General features: G+C 43.0%; 1 protein-coding gene across 9 annotated transcripts in view; it reads right to left on the minus strand.

Moving 5' to 3' along the window:
* Positions 1–3,877: 3,877 nt before the first annotated feature.
* The window catches only part of RAI14 (retinoic acid induced 14), a 90,654-nt gene continuing 77,893 nt past the window's right edge, over positions 3,878–16,638 (minus strand). For 8 of the 9 annotated variants that reach the window (XM_072860482.1, XM_072860478.1, XM_072860485.1 and 5 more), the window contains 2 exons: positions 6,158–6,223; positions 3,878–5,899 (listed from right to left, as the gene is read on the minus strand). In XM_072860482.1, coding sequence (XP_072716583.1) covers positions 5,822–5,899; positions 6,158–6,223 — 144 coding nt within the window. In that variant the 3' untranslated portion in view covers positions 3,878–5,821. Of the gene's footprint in view, positions 5,900–6,157; positions 6,224–14,479; positions 15,220–16,638 lie in introns of those variants that run through there. The other variant, XR_012042322.1, reaches the window with a different exon arrangement.

Below are 16,638 nucleotides of genomic sequence, written 5' to 3' on the forward strand. Positions count from 1 at the left end.
CAGGTGTTCAGCCATCTCCAGGAAAGCAGGGCTCCATCACGCGTAACAGTTACTTGGGAAGACAAACACCATCACTCCGAACGTCCCCCCTTTCCTTCTTCTTCCCCCAGCTTTATATACTGAGCATGATGTCATGTGGTGTGGAATATCCCTTTGGCCAGCTGGGGTCAGCTGTCCCAGCAGTGTCCCCTCCCAACTTCTTGTGCACCCCCAGCCTACTTGCTGGTGGTGTGGTGTGAGGAGCAGAAAAGGCCTTGACTCTGTGTAAGCGCTGCTCAGCAATAACTAAACCATCCCTGTATTATCAACACTGTTTCCAGCACAAATCAAAAACATAGCCCCATACTAGCTACTATGAAGAAAATTAACCCTATCCCAGCCAAAACCAGCACACCTGCACTCCCTTTTCTTTGTCACTGCAGCTCTCTTGTGTTTAAGGCGTGGGGTGTAGGACACCGAAAGCTCGAGTCTCACCTGGGGCCTTTTACACCCAACTGCTATAACAGCAATCTCATCAGTTATTATTTGTATCCCTAGAGAAAAACAGCCACTGCTATGGCACCCATCAGCTGACCTGTTTTACATGTTTATTTTTGGATAAGAGCTATAATTGGGACCATATAGCTTCTGCCCAAAGTGGTGTTCATCTCCTTCCAGAATGGAGCCTTCATCTGCCCTACGGAGGGCAGAGAGAAGGCAGGAATTTAACTCCCTCCAGAGTGATGGCGCTCAGCAGCATTTGGTGAGTTTACATCAGCACTTTGGAAATCCCCCGATCCCAGTCATTTATTTTGCAGGTCAAAACCCCAGTGAGTCACTGGTCAAAAACTGGAAGTTAAACTTGCTTTGTTGGTGGCTGGCTCTTGCAGATGAGCCTGGAGGGGGTGTTGGGTTTTCTAGTTTCCTGGCTTGAGGCTGAGGGAAGGGAAGATGAAAGCTCTCCATGGAGAATTTAGCAGCTTCCTACCCTTCCAGCTCAGATGGGACCATGGGGTTGACCAAAAATTAGCAAACCAGCAGAAAGCTGGAGGCCTCAATGTATTTCCTATATTTATCTAATTAGATAACAAATCTATCTGTAGATATGTGTGGATTTTACCCCATAAATGCCAATAGAGTGCAGTGATTGATTTGCAGCACTAAGGGAGTCAGGCAGTAACTAGGGGTTTGGCAGCAACACCAAACTGCAGTGCCTCTGTCTGCTTGAAAACCAGACAGACGTCCAAGGAGACAGACTCCTCTTAATATTTCATACACAGCTCAACGCAGTCCAAAAATCAGAGGAGTGAGCATTTATGTTCAAAGCCGTTGCCACGAACCCCAGCAGTGCAGACTGAGGGCCCTGGTGCTGGCTCCCAGGCTTTGCCTGCCCATGCAGATGCCGCATGGGCAGCTCCTGGGCACAGAGGAGTCGGGCGCTGCGTGGTCGTGGGTTGCACTGCGGAAACCTCACCTTGCAAGATGCAGGGCCACCTGCAAAGAGGAGCGGGCTGATCCGGAGACATGCCAGGCAGTTATTTGCTGGTTGGCCTGGGCCAAACCCATGGCAGGGCCTATCCCAAACAGTGTAATGATAAGAGTGGTCTCGTTCCAGCATCCAAGAATATTTCCAGCCAGTTTTATAGGCATAGCTTGATGAACCACCAAGAACACATTTCTTCTCCCCATAGTTTTACAATAAGCTGTTTACCTCGACGCAGAGAGCTCTGTCTTAAACACTGCCATCAGCTAGTTGGAGACATTAATGCTCCTAATAAACTGAATAGAGGCATGAAACAGGTCCCAGAGGATCTGGGGGTAAACCCAGGCTGTTACCTTCTTGCAGCACAGGGGAGCGCATCCCCTGCAAGCAACTGCTCTGCGGAAGTGACTAAGGGTCCTAGAAAGGCTCCCAGAGAGGCGCTGGCTGCACAGAGCTGCTCGAGGGCAGCTGGCGTAGATGCATGCCCTCCTCTTCCATGCTACAGCCCAGACTGGGCGATCATACATGGCTTTAATTATGCAAATATTTGCAAGGGAACATACTGCCAGAGACCCATTAGCCAAAGCATCTGCGGAGGAAACTCTGCCAGCTGTTGGTCGGAAGGTGATGTGATTTCTTCAAGTGGCAGCAAGGGCAGGAATTTTAAAAATGTTGCAGATAGATACCACACAGCCACCCTCAGGCAGCACAGGGCTTCGGGGAGGTCCCGCTCCCAAACCCTCCACACATGTGTTGTGGGGGACGAGGCAGGAGCAGCACTACCAGGGACCATGCTTGCCTTCCCCCGGGGCACAAGGACCCCGCTACCCCCCTGCTGCGACCTTCCAGCTGGCACCCAGCTCTGCAACATCTACACAGCTGTGTCTGCACCTGGCTCAGCAACATCTGGCCAGCTGTGCTCACACCCAGCTGTGGACCTGCCAGCTGCTGAATGCAGCACTGCTCTTTTGGGAGCTGCACTTTGAATAGCGAAAGCCTAAAGGATCTATTTCTAGGAATGGGGCAGTCCAGACCTTTGTGCTTTGTGTCTTCACTCCCCACAATGTTTTCCAACTGCAAGGGAGGTTCAGAGGGGAAGGAATGCCAGGTTTAGCTCTCTGTCCATCCCCTACTCTTAATCCAGCTCCCTCCTTGCTCCCCAGCTCTTCTTGTGGGGATGCCTCCTGGTGGACAGCAAAGCACTTATGGAGAAGCAAATGCATCCAAACATTTTTGGACAGGGCTTCTGAGCATGCAGCCAGGTGTGGGACTGTTGCTGCTTTAGGACAGGGGATGCGAGAAGAGCACTGTGGGTCCAAGCCCAGCCATCACCGGGGAGCATTTTGGCTAATCCCAAAGGGAAGAGTGACCACACTAGAGCAACAGCTTCCCAGACGAGCACATTTGGCTTTTGATGGGGTTGCCTCCCGAGAGCCACCAAGCACAGGGTACCACCTGCAGCACCACTCCCAGGCAGGGTTAACAGCTTATGTGAGCATACAGGGCCTGGGGCAGGCAGGCAGGAAAGGAAAACAAATGGCAATTCAGATGGGAGATACTAGGCAGCAAGCTCAGTGCCTGTGATGGCACAAAAGCCATCAAAGCAGATGTGATCTGCCCTGCCAGGTGATCCCACCATGCACAGATTCTGCATACCAGTTTGTCAGCAGCCTTCTTCAAAGGAAACCCAGTACTGAGTAGTTTACAGAAATTTTCTACAAGAGGCTAAAGAGCTACTTGACCCCCAGGATGTAACCAAAAGAGGTGCAATTCCTGCGATTTGTGTGTTCTGCCCCCAGACAGGAAGATATTATTAGCAAATAAGTTACTGAAAAACTAGTTTCTCAAATAAAACTCAGGAGAGGGAGAGATGATAAAAAGACAACGGAGCTGACTGTAACTATTGCTAAGGTTAAAGACAAGTATACATATCCATATGCATATATATACACACACATATATATACTTTCACTGTAATTCTGTGTGTGGAGTGAAGTGCTAAGTGATAGAGAACTGCAGTTTTGAAAAACTGTGGGACCACCAATCTGTGCTACTGGTCTAAGGTAGTTTTAAACTTAGTAGTTTAAAATGCATCCAGGAGTTTTAAATGCATCCAGTGGCAAATGGGAAACCTGTATTACCTCTAGCAGGATGTCCACGTGAGAAATGGCTCTGAACTTAGCAATCGGATAGAAGGTATAATTTGCAAAACTGGTTGCATGGGGTTTGGAGTGGATTCTAGTCTACCTGACAGATCAAGAAAGTTAATAAGTTGCAATTTCAGGGAGGAAAACCCAGTACATCTGACAGCTATCTAAACATGAGATATAGAACATATTTGCACTATGTTAAAACAGTGTAGTGAGATTTCCCTCAATACAAAAAGTAAATGAAGGCACAAAAAGAACAAAGATGAAAAAACTGGAAATAGTTTATTTGCTGCATAAGGAAACTTCTTGTAAATTACATATAAAGAAACTTGCTATGCTGTAGTGTATAATTTTCAATATTCCACAAAGATAATTGTAATAAATATACAAGCCAAAACAAAGTAGACAACTAAATCCATCAGGCAACCTACAAAATAGTTCATCAAGTTTTATACTTTGCAGCATTAGCACGCTTAAAATCTTGTTGTTCATTTTGAAGCGAAATTATTTTCACATTTCTTTAGAGCATTTTTAAAACCATCTAACTATAAAATACTGTTCAAAATTAGCAGGCATTAGTTAAACCACCCAAGAAAAGTAACACCAAGGTCTAACTGATGCAAAGGTGTGATTTTTGGTTTTGTTTTTAAAATCCATTTTAGTTTTGCCAGGGTTAGGAATTATCTAAGTGCACTATAAGTCCAGTCACCCTGAGGCGCTGCTGACTCTTGTCATATTATGACTCTATATAAACTTCATAGATTATACAGCTCTGGAGATTTCTCTATTAGAGACATATCCACTAACAGGAATAAAACAAATACCATAGTGAAGCTGCAAGCTAGTTAGAATGGTTGTACCCTCAAGTGCAGTGTGTGCTTAGAAACATTTTTCCATAGTTTCATACTATACCACATCAGGCATTTTTATTTGACTTTTAAATTTAGAAGTGCTGATAAAGGCTTTACTGATGCCCCTGGCTTCTAGAAACAACACGTAGAAATTTTTGACACCTTTTGCTGTTCTCTACCTATCATTTCTACGTTTGTTGAAACAGCAGGCTGGATTGCATTTTACACTTCACTGCTCTGGACCACACTGACAGACAGGTCTATTATTCCATACAGTTCTTTTTCATACTGAAAACACTTCACTATGCTTTACTATTACTGAATACTTGGGGATATAAAAAGAAACTCTCTAAAGCACGATGACCTAAAAATATTTGTTAATAAACTTAATGCAAACATTATGTAGAAAAAATGGTTTAGTTACAAAAAAAAATCATTAGAGGGCAAATAAAAATATACTGAAGAGAAGTTCTTTACAAAAGTGAGGTTAGGAAGTATGAGGCATTGACATTCACTGTAAACATTCTGTGTTCACTAGAATCCCTTGTCTAAAGTATATGTTCTTCTGGTTTTGTTCCTGAGCTTCATGGCCAACACTTGCATAGATAGCTAAACCTATCATAAAGGGTTGTTTATACAGAACTTTCTGTACTGCTTTGTACAGAACTTCAATAAATTAATGATTTTACCTTTTGAAATAGTTTCATTCCACTATCAGGCAGTTCAAGGAAACTATGAAGCATGGTATGATTTTTGTGTACTCAGTGCATTGGATGGGCTGGGACAGCTACCTTATGGTGTGTTAATCTTAAATATTACATTAAGAAGTATAGCTGTTTGATGTTCTGGCTTACCATAAATATTTACTTCTGCTCACTGCTGCAAGGCTCACTTCTGCTCTGCCAAAGACTGCATATGGCAAAATGTCAGGAATCTGAGTGCTACAACGTCAAGCAACTAAATTACTCCCCAGTAACAAGATGCAGCTTATAAACAGTACAGAAGACCTTATGGAGAATTTCACCTTTACCCGGGCAACATGAGTGCTTTCCTCCAGATTAACCTCCTCCTATTTGAGGAAACCAGAAAGTACTTTCAGGGTAAACATGACACAGAGTGGCCTAAGTAAAAAGTCTGAAGAACATACTTGCATTTTGGATGTGAAAAGTAGGCACGTGTTTAGTTACCGCACACACAAATGCAGTGTGGTAGAGACAGACACACAAATCCACCTCACAAACAGCACAATAACAGAAAAGCAGCAAATTGCCAATTTTAAATGTTATGTTAAGGCAAATCTAGATAAACACCCATAACAGGATTAATAAAAATGGGGAGTTTTCCTTGGCTTTTTTTCTTTACTTTTTCTGTGATTGGCTTTTACACATCGATAAAATTTGTTTAAGCACTTTCTGGACATCTTCATCCATTTGACCCTAGACAAGGGGAGAAAGAAGAAAAGATGACTGAATTCAAGCATCTCTCTACTCCTTAAGAAGATTTACAAGCTATTTTTGAGGTATAGTAATTACATCAATTTTCCAAAAGGAAAAAGTGTTAAATCTGTACTTAAACAGTCATACCTTTTGGATAGGATGTCTTAGACAAAACATGCAAAGTTCTTACTAGATCTGCAGAAGAAACATCTTTCATTAAAATACCAACACTCTGTAACTGACGACATGCAACCATACCTGCACAGCATAGAGAAGATGCATCCTGTAAACTGAGACAATTTCCTGATGTTGTTTCTTTGTTTCCTAGAAAACAGTTAAGCAGAAAGTCACAGAGCATTCAAAACTGTTGAATTCAGAACTCCCCAACTAGATTTAGGGAGCTCTGGGGAATTACAAACCATAGTCTTACGCATGCATGGAAAACCAGTTCAGACAGTACTGTGCCACTAGCCATCCAAAACATAATTTGCTCAGAAGCACAGTCCACAGAAATGCTGTAATTCTACCCATCCTAGTAAAAAAAGCTGGTGAGATGACATCAGTTGTAAGAAGCACTGAGATGCAAAGATGTGGAATGAGCACATACTCTACTTCTGAGCTTATCAGCAACCAGAATTGAGGAAAGCCAACGATATGCTGACAAATCAACCCTCAACTGCAACTGAGCTCTTCCCTGATGTCAGTGACCCATCTGTCAGCTAATGCCTTTCCAGGGAAGAAGAGGTGCTTACAAAGGTCTTAACCCATGAAATCCTCAGCTAATTACTATACATTCAAACAAGGAAAGCTAACCTCCTTTTTCATGATCACAGACTGCCACATCCCAGAAGCAATCTTTCCAAATAAACGTGAAGCTGTTAGGAAAGCTAGCCTACAAGAAGGAAAGAATGCTTCTGTCCTGTTTTAAATTCTACCCACTTTCCTAATGTGTTGCATATCTTCACACTGTTGCCGTGAAAAGCCGAAATCAGGACTCAATAGTCGGGATGACTATTAAGCAGGTATTCTTTATTGCAGCGCTGTATGTATGAAAAATCATACATATTAATCAGATTTCCTGAAAAAGGCAGTCTTATGGTGATGAGTTCCTGGAATTCATTTACATAGTCCAAGCATGCACAGTAAAATTAGGGTTAGGGTCTTTTCACCCTCCCGGTGGTCTTCCATAGTCTTCCTCACATTGTCCACTAGTTGAACTTTGGGCTTCCTTTGTCCATATATAGTCATTGAGTTAGCTCATCAGTCCTTTGGCCTCGGAATGTCATAAGGGGGTGGATTTAAGCTAGTTCTTTGGTGCTTATCTTTGGCACAAACCTCCTGAGTTCCTGTTATCAGTGATTTAATTAGGAAGCCTAAGGAGCTTGCTCAAGGCCTGTTTAGTCCTATCAGGCAAGAAGTTACAGGAAATGTCCTATCATCAACTCTGCTCAGCAGGTAACCAAAACTATCTTTGCAGGGGAAGAAAACAAAAGAGAACAAGGATGCAAGTGAAACTAAAAAATATGCAAGTCTATGTATCACAGTAAGGTCTTAGTCAGGGATTGTCAGGGATTTAACCCTTTCATTCCCCCCTTTTCTTTTGAGGGCTTGTAGCTTACTTGCTACAGTCCTCAATATACAGTCTTATTACGTCTGAAACGAAGCTTATTACACAAAAACTACAATAAAATCAATAAAATCACTATTAAAATAGTAAGGGTCTTTTAACTACGACTAGTAAAATATTTCAAATCTGTTTAGGCCTAAAAGGGTGTTATCCTTAATTATTTTACGTTTGCAAAATTCATAATATTTCATCCTTTTCAAGGGTCTGAGTAAAATACCTTCCTGTTTCTACTTGATGTCTAATCTTGTTTCTTTTCCAATCACTGTACGTCTCTGCTGAATTCCAGTAACACCAAAAAACACATTTAAGAAATACACAAACAAATATTCCTAAAATCGCCAAAGTAATTAATCCAATGAATAATTGTTTCAACCATCCAAAGTTGGGAAGCCAAGAAGTCAATTTATCCCATAAATCTCGAAGCCCCAATGAAGTATCATCCAAAGATACTTCCTGGAATATTCGTGCTTTCTCCCAGAGTGCATTTAGATCTGCTTCTATCTGCTTATCTTTATTGATATATGCACAGCAACTGGTATTAATGATCATACATACACCTCCTTCTTAGGCAGTCAATAAATCTAATGCCATTCGATTTTGCAACGCAACCTTACTGAGGAAGATACTTCCATCTGTAAATTTTTTATAGTATTTATGGTTAAATTTTCCATCTGCTCTAGAACTGCGGAAATATTTACTATGGCCTTTTCTAGCTCGCTTACTCCTAGCCACGGTAAGAAACATCTAACAAAGCTATGAAATTTTGTTCCCCTAATTACAAGTGGGTTGTCTTCTCGCTTAGCCCATTTCCAGGATGTTCTCAAAATACCTCTAGGTATTTGGGACTGATTATATATTCGGGACTGATTACATACTAACTAAATGACCTACGGTACACATTCCCTTCCATCCTGCAGGGAGTTGCTTTCTGCTGATACCATCACCACACAGCCACCAATACCCATTGGGTAGTTTGCAGGGTCCGTCGGTGGCTGTGAGATTAGCTCCATAAAATGATCTTTTGCTTACCCATACAACCAGTGTATTTCTACTGGCATCCCACTTTGTAGGGCTATAGGTTTCTAACTGGGTTCTATTACAGAAATTAATATATGTCACGTTCAATCCCATCAAATTCCAAGTTCCTACTTCTACCGCAGTCTTGTTGATCCAATAATCATTCCACCCGTTCCTACAAGAACAGTTATGATATTTGTTGTCGGGGGGGGGGGGGCGGCGGCACGGACAATTATTGGATTTTGCCTTCCATAGGCAACTATTATTGCTAACTAGAATCTGGGTGGTTGTTTTTTTTTTTTAGTATCTGTAGGTCAACTCTTGGTCTGATCTCATAGCTTCAATTATCATAACTACAATATCCTCCATCTTGTCTTTTCCAAAATTCAGGCCAAGTATTATTGTCACAATTCCAATGAGTCGACCCTATCCGGTACAAAGGGAGTCTCATGTTACCTCTCAGTAGGGCAGTACAAATCCAACAGTCCTTAGCCCCTGTGGCATTTGCTATCATCTGAATCGCATTATAATACAAGTTCTCATTCCAAGCATCTACTGATAAGCTTAAAGTCAATAAAGTTATCGTCGTAACTGTAATTTCAAATCTCCAACACTTTCGATGGTCCATCCTGGTTCAGAAGCTTTCTTTACTCAGGAGTAATGGATCCAAGCTGTCTGCTCTTTAATCTTGATTGCAGTGAAAGTGGTTAGCAACACCTGATAAGGTCCATTCCACTTCTCCTCCAATGGGTCACCTGAAAAATTCTTAACATAAACCCAATCTCCAGGGCTAAATGGGGGGATCGGGTGATCTAACCCTTTTGCTCTGGTTCCCAAAACAGTCTTATTAATCTTTTCCAATTGTTTTCCTAAGGATATAACATAATTTTGTAAATAATTATTTCCCAGCTGATTCAAGTCTTCCCCTTGATATTTGGCCTGATATGGCCTCCCATATAATATCTCAAAAGGGCTCAGATTTTCTTTGGCCCTAGGTTTTACACGTATCCAACGTAGTGCAATAGGCAGTGCTTGATACCAATATAGGTTTGCTTCTATTTGCCTGCTGGCTTGTGGTCTGTAGGGTGTGTGTAATTGCCAATCGATTCCTAATAGTTTGCTGACCTGTTGCACTACTTCTGCACAAAAATGTGTACCCCTTATCTGATGAAATGACCGGAGGTACCCCGAATCGAGGTATTATTTCATTTAATAATACCTTAGTTACTTCTCTTGCTTTGTCCTACAAGGGAACGCCTCTGGCCATCCGGAAAAGGTGTCTGTAAGTACCAATAAGTATCTGTACCCCCCTTTTCTTGGAAGTTCAGAGAAATCAATTTGCCAGTGGTCCCCTGGTACATTTCCTCTCCCAATACTTCCTAATTGTGCCCGGTTACCTATATTGGGATCGTTTTTCAAACATATTTCACATCGCTGAGTCACCTGTCGAACTGCAGTATACAAATTTCTCCCTATTAATTTTTGATTTAAAAATGTATACAGGGAATCTGCCCCCAATGTGTCTTATTGTGTTCTTCTTTAACAACTCCCCATACCTGTTTGGCAGGAATTATAATCCTGCCATCACTCAAGTGGGCCCATCCTTTGGAGGGAACCTGCCCTCCCATTTCTTCTATTAATTCTTTATCAGCCCTAGAATATTCAACATTTTCTTGGTCACCTAGACTCCTACTTCTATTATCTGGAATTAAGGTTAAAATCTTTTGCATTCTCTCCGCTGCCTGTTTAGCCTCATAATCAGCCAACCTGTTACCTTTTTCCTGGTCAGCGTTACCCTTCAGGTGTCCTCGGCAGCGCATGATGGCGACTTTGGTTGGCAATTGGACTGCTTCTAATAGGTGAAGGATTTCCTCAGCGTGCTTGATCTGTCTCCCTTGTGCGGTTAGTAGTCCTCGTTCCTTCCAAATTGCTCCGTGAGCGTGGACAACTCCAAAGGTATATTTGGAGTCTGTCCATATATTTATCTTTTTCACTTTTGCCAATTCCAGGGCCCTAATCAGGGCAATAATTTCAGCCTTTTGAGCTGATGTTCCAGCAGGTAATGATTGAGATTCAATTACTTTGCTTGCTGTTGTCACCGCGATACCCAGCCTTTCGAATACCTTGTCGGACGAAGCTGCTTCCATCCGTGAACCAGGAGTCTTGTGCATCTTCCAGGGGTGGTTCTTTTAAATCTGGTCTGCTAGAATATATAGTCTCTATGGTTTCCAAACAGTCATGTATCAATGATTCAGATGTCACCCCACTGAGGAAAGAAGCTGGGTTCGTAACATTAGTCACTTCAATACTAACATTGTCTGGTTCAACTAGAATAGCCTGGTATTGTAAAAATTGGGATGGAGAAAGCCAATGATTTCCTTTTTGTTCTAGTATGGCTGATACTGTGTGTGAAACCAGCACTGTCATTTTTTGGCCTAAGGTAAATTTCCGGGCCTCTTGGATATTTAGTACTACAGCCGCCACAGCTCGTAGGCACCCTGGCCACCCTTTGCTTACGTCATCAAGTTGCTTAGAAAAGTAAAACAGACAGAAGGGTTTAGTAACGTGAGGTAGGCCCAGGGCCGGGGCCTTCATCAGTTCCTTTTTAAGCATTTTGAATGCATTTTGAGCTTCTCTGGACCAAATCAATTGAGTGGGATTGTTTTTCAAAAGTTCATACAAAGGTTTTACTATTATTCCATAATTGTAAATCCATAATCGACACCAACCTGCCATTCCCAAGAAGGTCCTGAGTTCCTTTAGCGTTTGAGGGAGGGGGGTTCTGCAGATGGCTTATTTTCGTTCTGTTCCTAATTCTTGTTGTCCTCCAGATAGCTCGTATCCAAGGTAGTTTACTTGCTGTCGCACCATCTGAGCTTTCTGTTGAGAGACTCGATACCCATTCAGTCCCCAAAAGTTCAACAAATTAATAGTCCATTGAAAACAATCAGACTTTGTTTCAGTTGCTATTAATAAGTCATCCACATACTGTAGAAGAGTTCCGTCTCTGGAGGGAGGATCCCATGTCTCAAGTTCTCGTGATAATTGGTTCCCAAAGATGGTTGGACTGTTCTTAAAACCTTGGGGTAACACTGTCCAGGTAAGTTGGGTTTTCCTACCAGTAGTAGGACTTTCCATTCAAATGCCAATAGGTTTTGGCTCTCCTTGGCCAGAGGCAAGCAGAAGAATGCACCTTTCAAATCTAATGCTGTAAACCATACTTGATTGTTTCGTAATTTAGTAAGTAAAGTATAAGGATTGGCCACCACAGGGTGTAAATTTTAAAATTGAGGGGTTTTAGAAAGAACACCTTTTCCTGTTGGCCAGTAGCTCCCACTATAGTCACAAAGTCTTTACTCACAGGTATCAATTCTTGATTTAAAACAGAGAAAGAAGCACCTGTGTCTACTAAGAATTCTACTTCTTTCTCTTGTCTCCCCAGTCCTCCTCTACTTTCAGAGGGCCTTCCCCTTCCTCGTCCTCTAAATCCTCCTCTATTCACCATTCCTCTCTGTTCCAAGGCTGCCTCTGTGCGGCAGGAGGTTAACACCACAATCCTTCTGCCACTCCGGGCGATTCCGCAAAGTAAAAAACCCATATCTGCATACATAACCTCATCCCATTTTCCTTCTCTCCGTAAGAACAACATTAACTGCAATATAGTATTATAATTTAAAGATCCATTAAAGGGCCATTTTTCACCATCTTCTTATTTGTACAGGGGACACCACTGATTACAATATTTGATTAGTGTTTTCTTATTCACACTCCCACCTGGTTGTCCCCCTATCTCTTTCCAGTGTGCTAAGATACATCCTAGGGGGCTTTTCTTTACAATACCACCACTTTGCTGTCCCCCCATTCTACCTTACTGATTCTGTACTTACGTTATTCTCCCACAGATTATTTTAATAACCTCAACCTGTCACGCTTTATCCTCCCACTCTGACCACGTTCCACAATTCTCACATTGAATATCTCATCCAAATACAACCCATAAATTTTGGTCACAAATAAAAAAATTGATGAGGAAAAGTGGTTCCCATTCATTTTCAGGATGAGACGCACAGGTCTCCAGGTTTTCCACACTCACTTTGCAGTCACACCGCGTCTCAGTCACTCACCAGTCACACCAGAGTTAACTCAGCTCATTCACACTTGGTTGCCGATTTTGCAGTGCCTAATGAATATATCCAAATTCATTATCAATAAACCAATATCCAAGTTTGGTGCCAGTAAATCCGTACCGCCAACAGTACAAAACTCATGCGGGTTTCATAAGTGTACCAATACCAAAAGGCACGTTATTGCAGAAGTACAAGGCTTAACCCGTGCCCGTACCAACGTACTAAATACCAAATGTATACCCTCAGGCACTAGTAGCCTGGTATACGGCACTCAGCGTAGGACGTCTCCTACGACTTACGAGAACCTTCCAAATGACCGGTCCCAAATTCCAAAACAGAAAACCAGAAAGATTTAAAGAATACCTTTTTTTCCTTTAGATGGTCCTTGTCTGCTCCTGTAGTGATCCGATTGAGGTGAGGAGTCCCTCCGGGAAATCCCAGGGGTACCCTAGGGAGTCCTGTTCTCAGCGGGTCCTGCAGCCGAGCAGAGCGGGCCCCATCTGGGGTGCCAAATTGTTGCCGTGAAAAGCCGAAATCAGGACTCAATAGTCGGGATGACTATTAAGCAGGTATTCTTTATTGCAGCGCTGGGCAGCACTGGGGATCGCTCCGCCACAAGTGCTCTGCCAGGTTAGCACAACACATCAGTTCATATACAGAAAAATCATACATATTCATCAGATCTCCTGAAAAGGGCAGTTTTATGGTGATGAGTTCCTGGAATTCATTTACATAGTCCAAGCATGCACAGTAAAATTAGGGTTAGGGTCTTTTCACCCTCCCGGTGGTCTTCCATAGTCTTCCTCACATTGTCCACTAGTTGAACTTTGGGCTTCCTTTGTCCATATATAGTCATTGAGTTAGCTCATCAGTCCTTTGGCCTCGGAATGTCATAAGGGGGTGGATTTAAGCTAGTTCTTTGGTGCTTATCTTTGGCACAAACCTCCTGAGTTCCTGTTATCAGTGATTTAATTAGGAAGCCTAAGGAGCTTGCTCAAGGCCTGTTTAGTCCTATCAGGCAAGAAGTTACAGGAAATGTCCTATCATCGACTCTGCTCATCAGGTAACCAAAACTATCTTTGCAGGGGAAGAGAACAAAAGAGAACAAGGATGTGAGTGAAACTAAAAAATACGCATGTCTATGTCTTAGTCAGGGATTGTCAGGGATTTAACCCTTTCAGCACCTTACACTATTTTGCTGGTCCTTGAGCAGTGGGAGATAAAGGTTCCTTTTGGACTTGGTGGACTGGTATAAGAAACAGCTATGGATCTTTACACTAACAGGATGCAGTGTTTAACTGTCTGCTTATTTATTTCTCCCCACCGCAAGGGAATTTTTCTGGCTCATATACATATTGACTCTTCTGTCTGTCTGCTGGGGAGGGAAGAAGAGCAGACACGAAGTAAGCCATTAAGGCTGAGAATTTTCTTTTCAGAGTTACTCCAGAGCTCTCAAAAGCCTCTGGTGGACAGTACCTTCTTTTCACCATCTGCAATGAATTAAAATGCTCTTTTGGACAAGCAAGCTCTTGGAAATAGCAGTTATGGCTCAACCCAGCTTAGAAGACTGAACCATTCATGCACAAACAAGTACAATCTTAAAAAACTTTAAGCACTTCAGAATTTCAGAGATGTTGTGCTTTAGCACCAGTAGGCAATTAAGTACCACACAGCTGCTCGCTCACCCTCCCCTCGCCGGGGGGATGGGGGAGAGAAACAGAAGAGCAAAAGTGAGAACACTTGTGGGTTGAGATAAGAACAGTTTAATAATTGGAACAAAATAATAATAATAATAATAAATTGTAATGAGAAGGAAAACAACAAGAGAGTGAGAGAGGAACAAAAACCCAGGGAAAAAAAAAACAGTGATACAACTGCTGACCACCCACCGACCGACGCCCAGCCAGTCCCTGAGCAGCGATTGCCACCCCCCAGCCAACTCCCCCAGTTTATATATTGAGCATGACATCATATGGTATGGAATAGCCCTTTGGTCAGTTTGGATCAACTATCCTGGCTGTGGCCCCTCCCAGTTTCTTGTGCACCTGGCAGAGCATGGGAAGCTGAAAAGTCCTTGACCAGTGTAAACATTACTTAGCAACAACTAAAACATCAGTGTGTTATCAATATTATCCTCATACTAAAATCCAAACCACAGCACTATACCAGCTACTAGGAAGAAAATTAACTCTGTCCCAGCCAGAACCAGGACAGTATCCACCCCTTATTCTATACCATCTACATCATGCCCAGGTTCTACCCTTTCTAATACATTCCAATTAATCACCACCACTTTTCCCTGACTTTTGATATATACACACAGATATCATTCCCTTGGTCTATGGGCCATCCCTCTAAAAAGTCCACTGAGTTCATTTAGTCCATGACTTTGGGCTCCATCTGTCATAACAGTCCTTCAGCGCAGGAGGGATGGTGTGTGGTGTTGGATTGTTGCATGCTGAAGCTGGTTCTGGTTCCATCACCACTGCACTTTGCTCGGTTTCATCAAAGCTCATTCTTCATTAATCTGGGTGATTCTTACTGAAATACTGTTGATATGGTATATAACAACTATAGTAGTAAAGATATACAGTATTACATAGCAATTAACATCATACCATTCAGTTCATTGGCTATTCTCACCCAAAATCAAATCCCCTTGAGGTACACAGTGGACTTCCCCATCCTTTCGCATCACCCACCAAGTGTATCCAGGTCCTTGAACAAAAGCAATCCCACGAATGGGCTTGCCTTTGCCTGAGGCAGGAGTAACCCAGACTGTCTTCCCCAGCATAAATATGTGCACTACAGGGACTTTATCTCCTTATAGAGTACGTAAAAGTTTTGATTGGGCAGGGCCACATCGATTGACAGATCCCCTAGTGTTGACTAACCAGGTGGCCTTTGCTAAATGTGTATCCCAGTGTTTGAATGTCCCAGCACCCATTGCTCTCAGTGTAGTCTTTAACAGTCCATTGTATCGTCGGATTTTCCTGAAGGCTGGTGCATGATAGGGGATGTGATATACCCACTCAATGCCGTGCTCTTTGGCCCAGGTGTCTATGAGGCTGTTTTGAAAATGTGTTCCGTTGTCTGAATCAATTCTTTCTGGGGTGCCATGTCGCTTAAGGACTTGCTTTTCAAGGCCCAGGATAGTGTTCCGGGTGGTGGCATGTGGCATGGGATATGTTTCCAGCCATCCATTGGTTGCTTCCACCACTGTAAGCACATAGCGCTTGCCTTGGCAGGTTTTTAGGAGTGTGATATAATCGATCTGCCAGGCCTCCCCATATTTCTATTTCAGCCATCGTCCTCCATACCACAGAGGCTTTAACTGCTTGCCTTGCTTGACTGCAGCGCATGTTTCACATTCATGGATAACCTGCACAACAGTGTCCATGGTCAAGTCCACCCCTCGATCATGAGCCCATCTATATGTTGCATCTCTTCCTTGATGGCCTGAGGGGTCATGGGCCCACCAAGCTATGAATAATTCACCCTTATGTTGCCAGTCCAGATCCACCTGAGCCACTTCAATCTTAGCAGCCTGATCCACCTGCTGGTTGTTTTGATGTTCCTCAGTGGCCTGACTCTTGGGTACATGAGCATCTACGTGACGTACTTTTACAACCACGTTCTCTACCCGGGCAGCAATATTTTGCCACAATGCAGCAGCCCAGATGGGTTTGCCTCTGTGCTGCCAGTTGTTCTGCTTCCATTGCTGTAACCACCCCCACAGGGCATTTGCCACCATCCATGAGTCAGTATAGAGATAGAGCACTGGCCACTTTTCTTGTTCTGCAATGTCTAAAGCCAGCTGGATGGCCTTTACTTCTGCAAATTGGCTCGATTCCCCTTCTCCTTCAGCAGTTTCTGTGACTTGTCGTACAGGACTCCAAACAGCAGATTTCCACCTCCAATGCTTTCCCACAAGACAACAGGACCCATCAGTGAACAGGGCATACTGC

Source organism: Ciconia boyciana, chromosome 4, assembly GCF_034638445.1.
Source record: "Ciconia boyciana chromosome 4, ASM3463844v1, whole genome shotgun sequence".
In the NCBI taxonomy this organism is placed as follows: Eukaryota; Metazoa; Chordata; class Aves; order Ciconiiformes; family Ciconiidae; genus Ciconia; species Ciconia boyciana.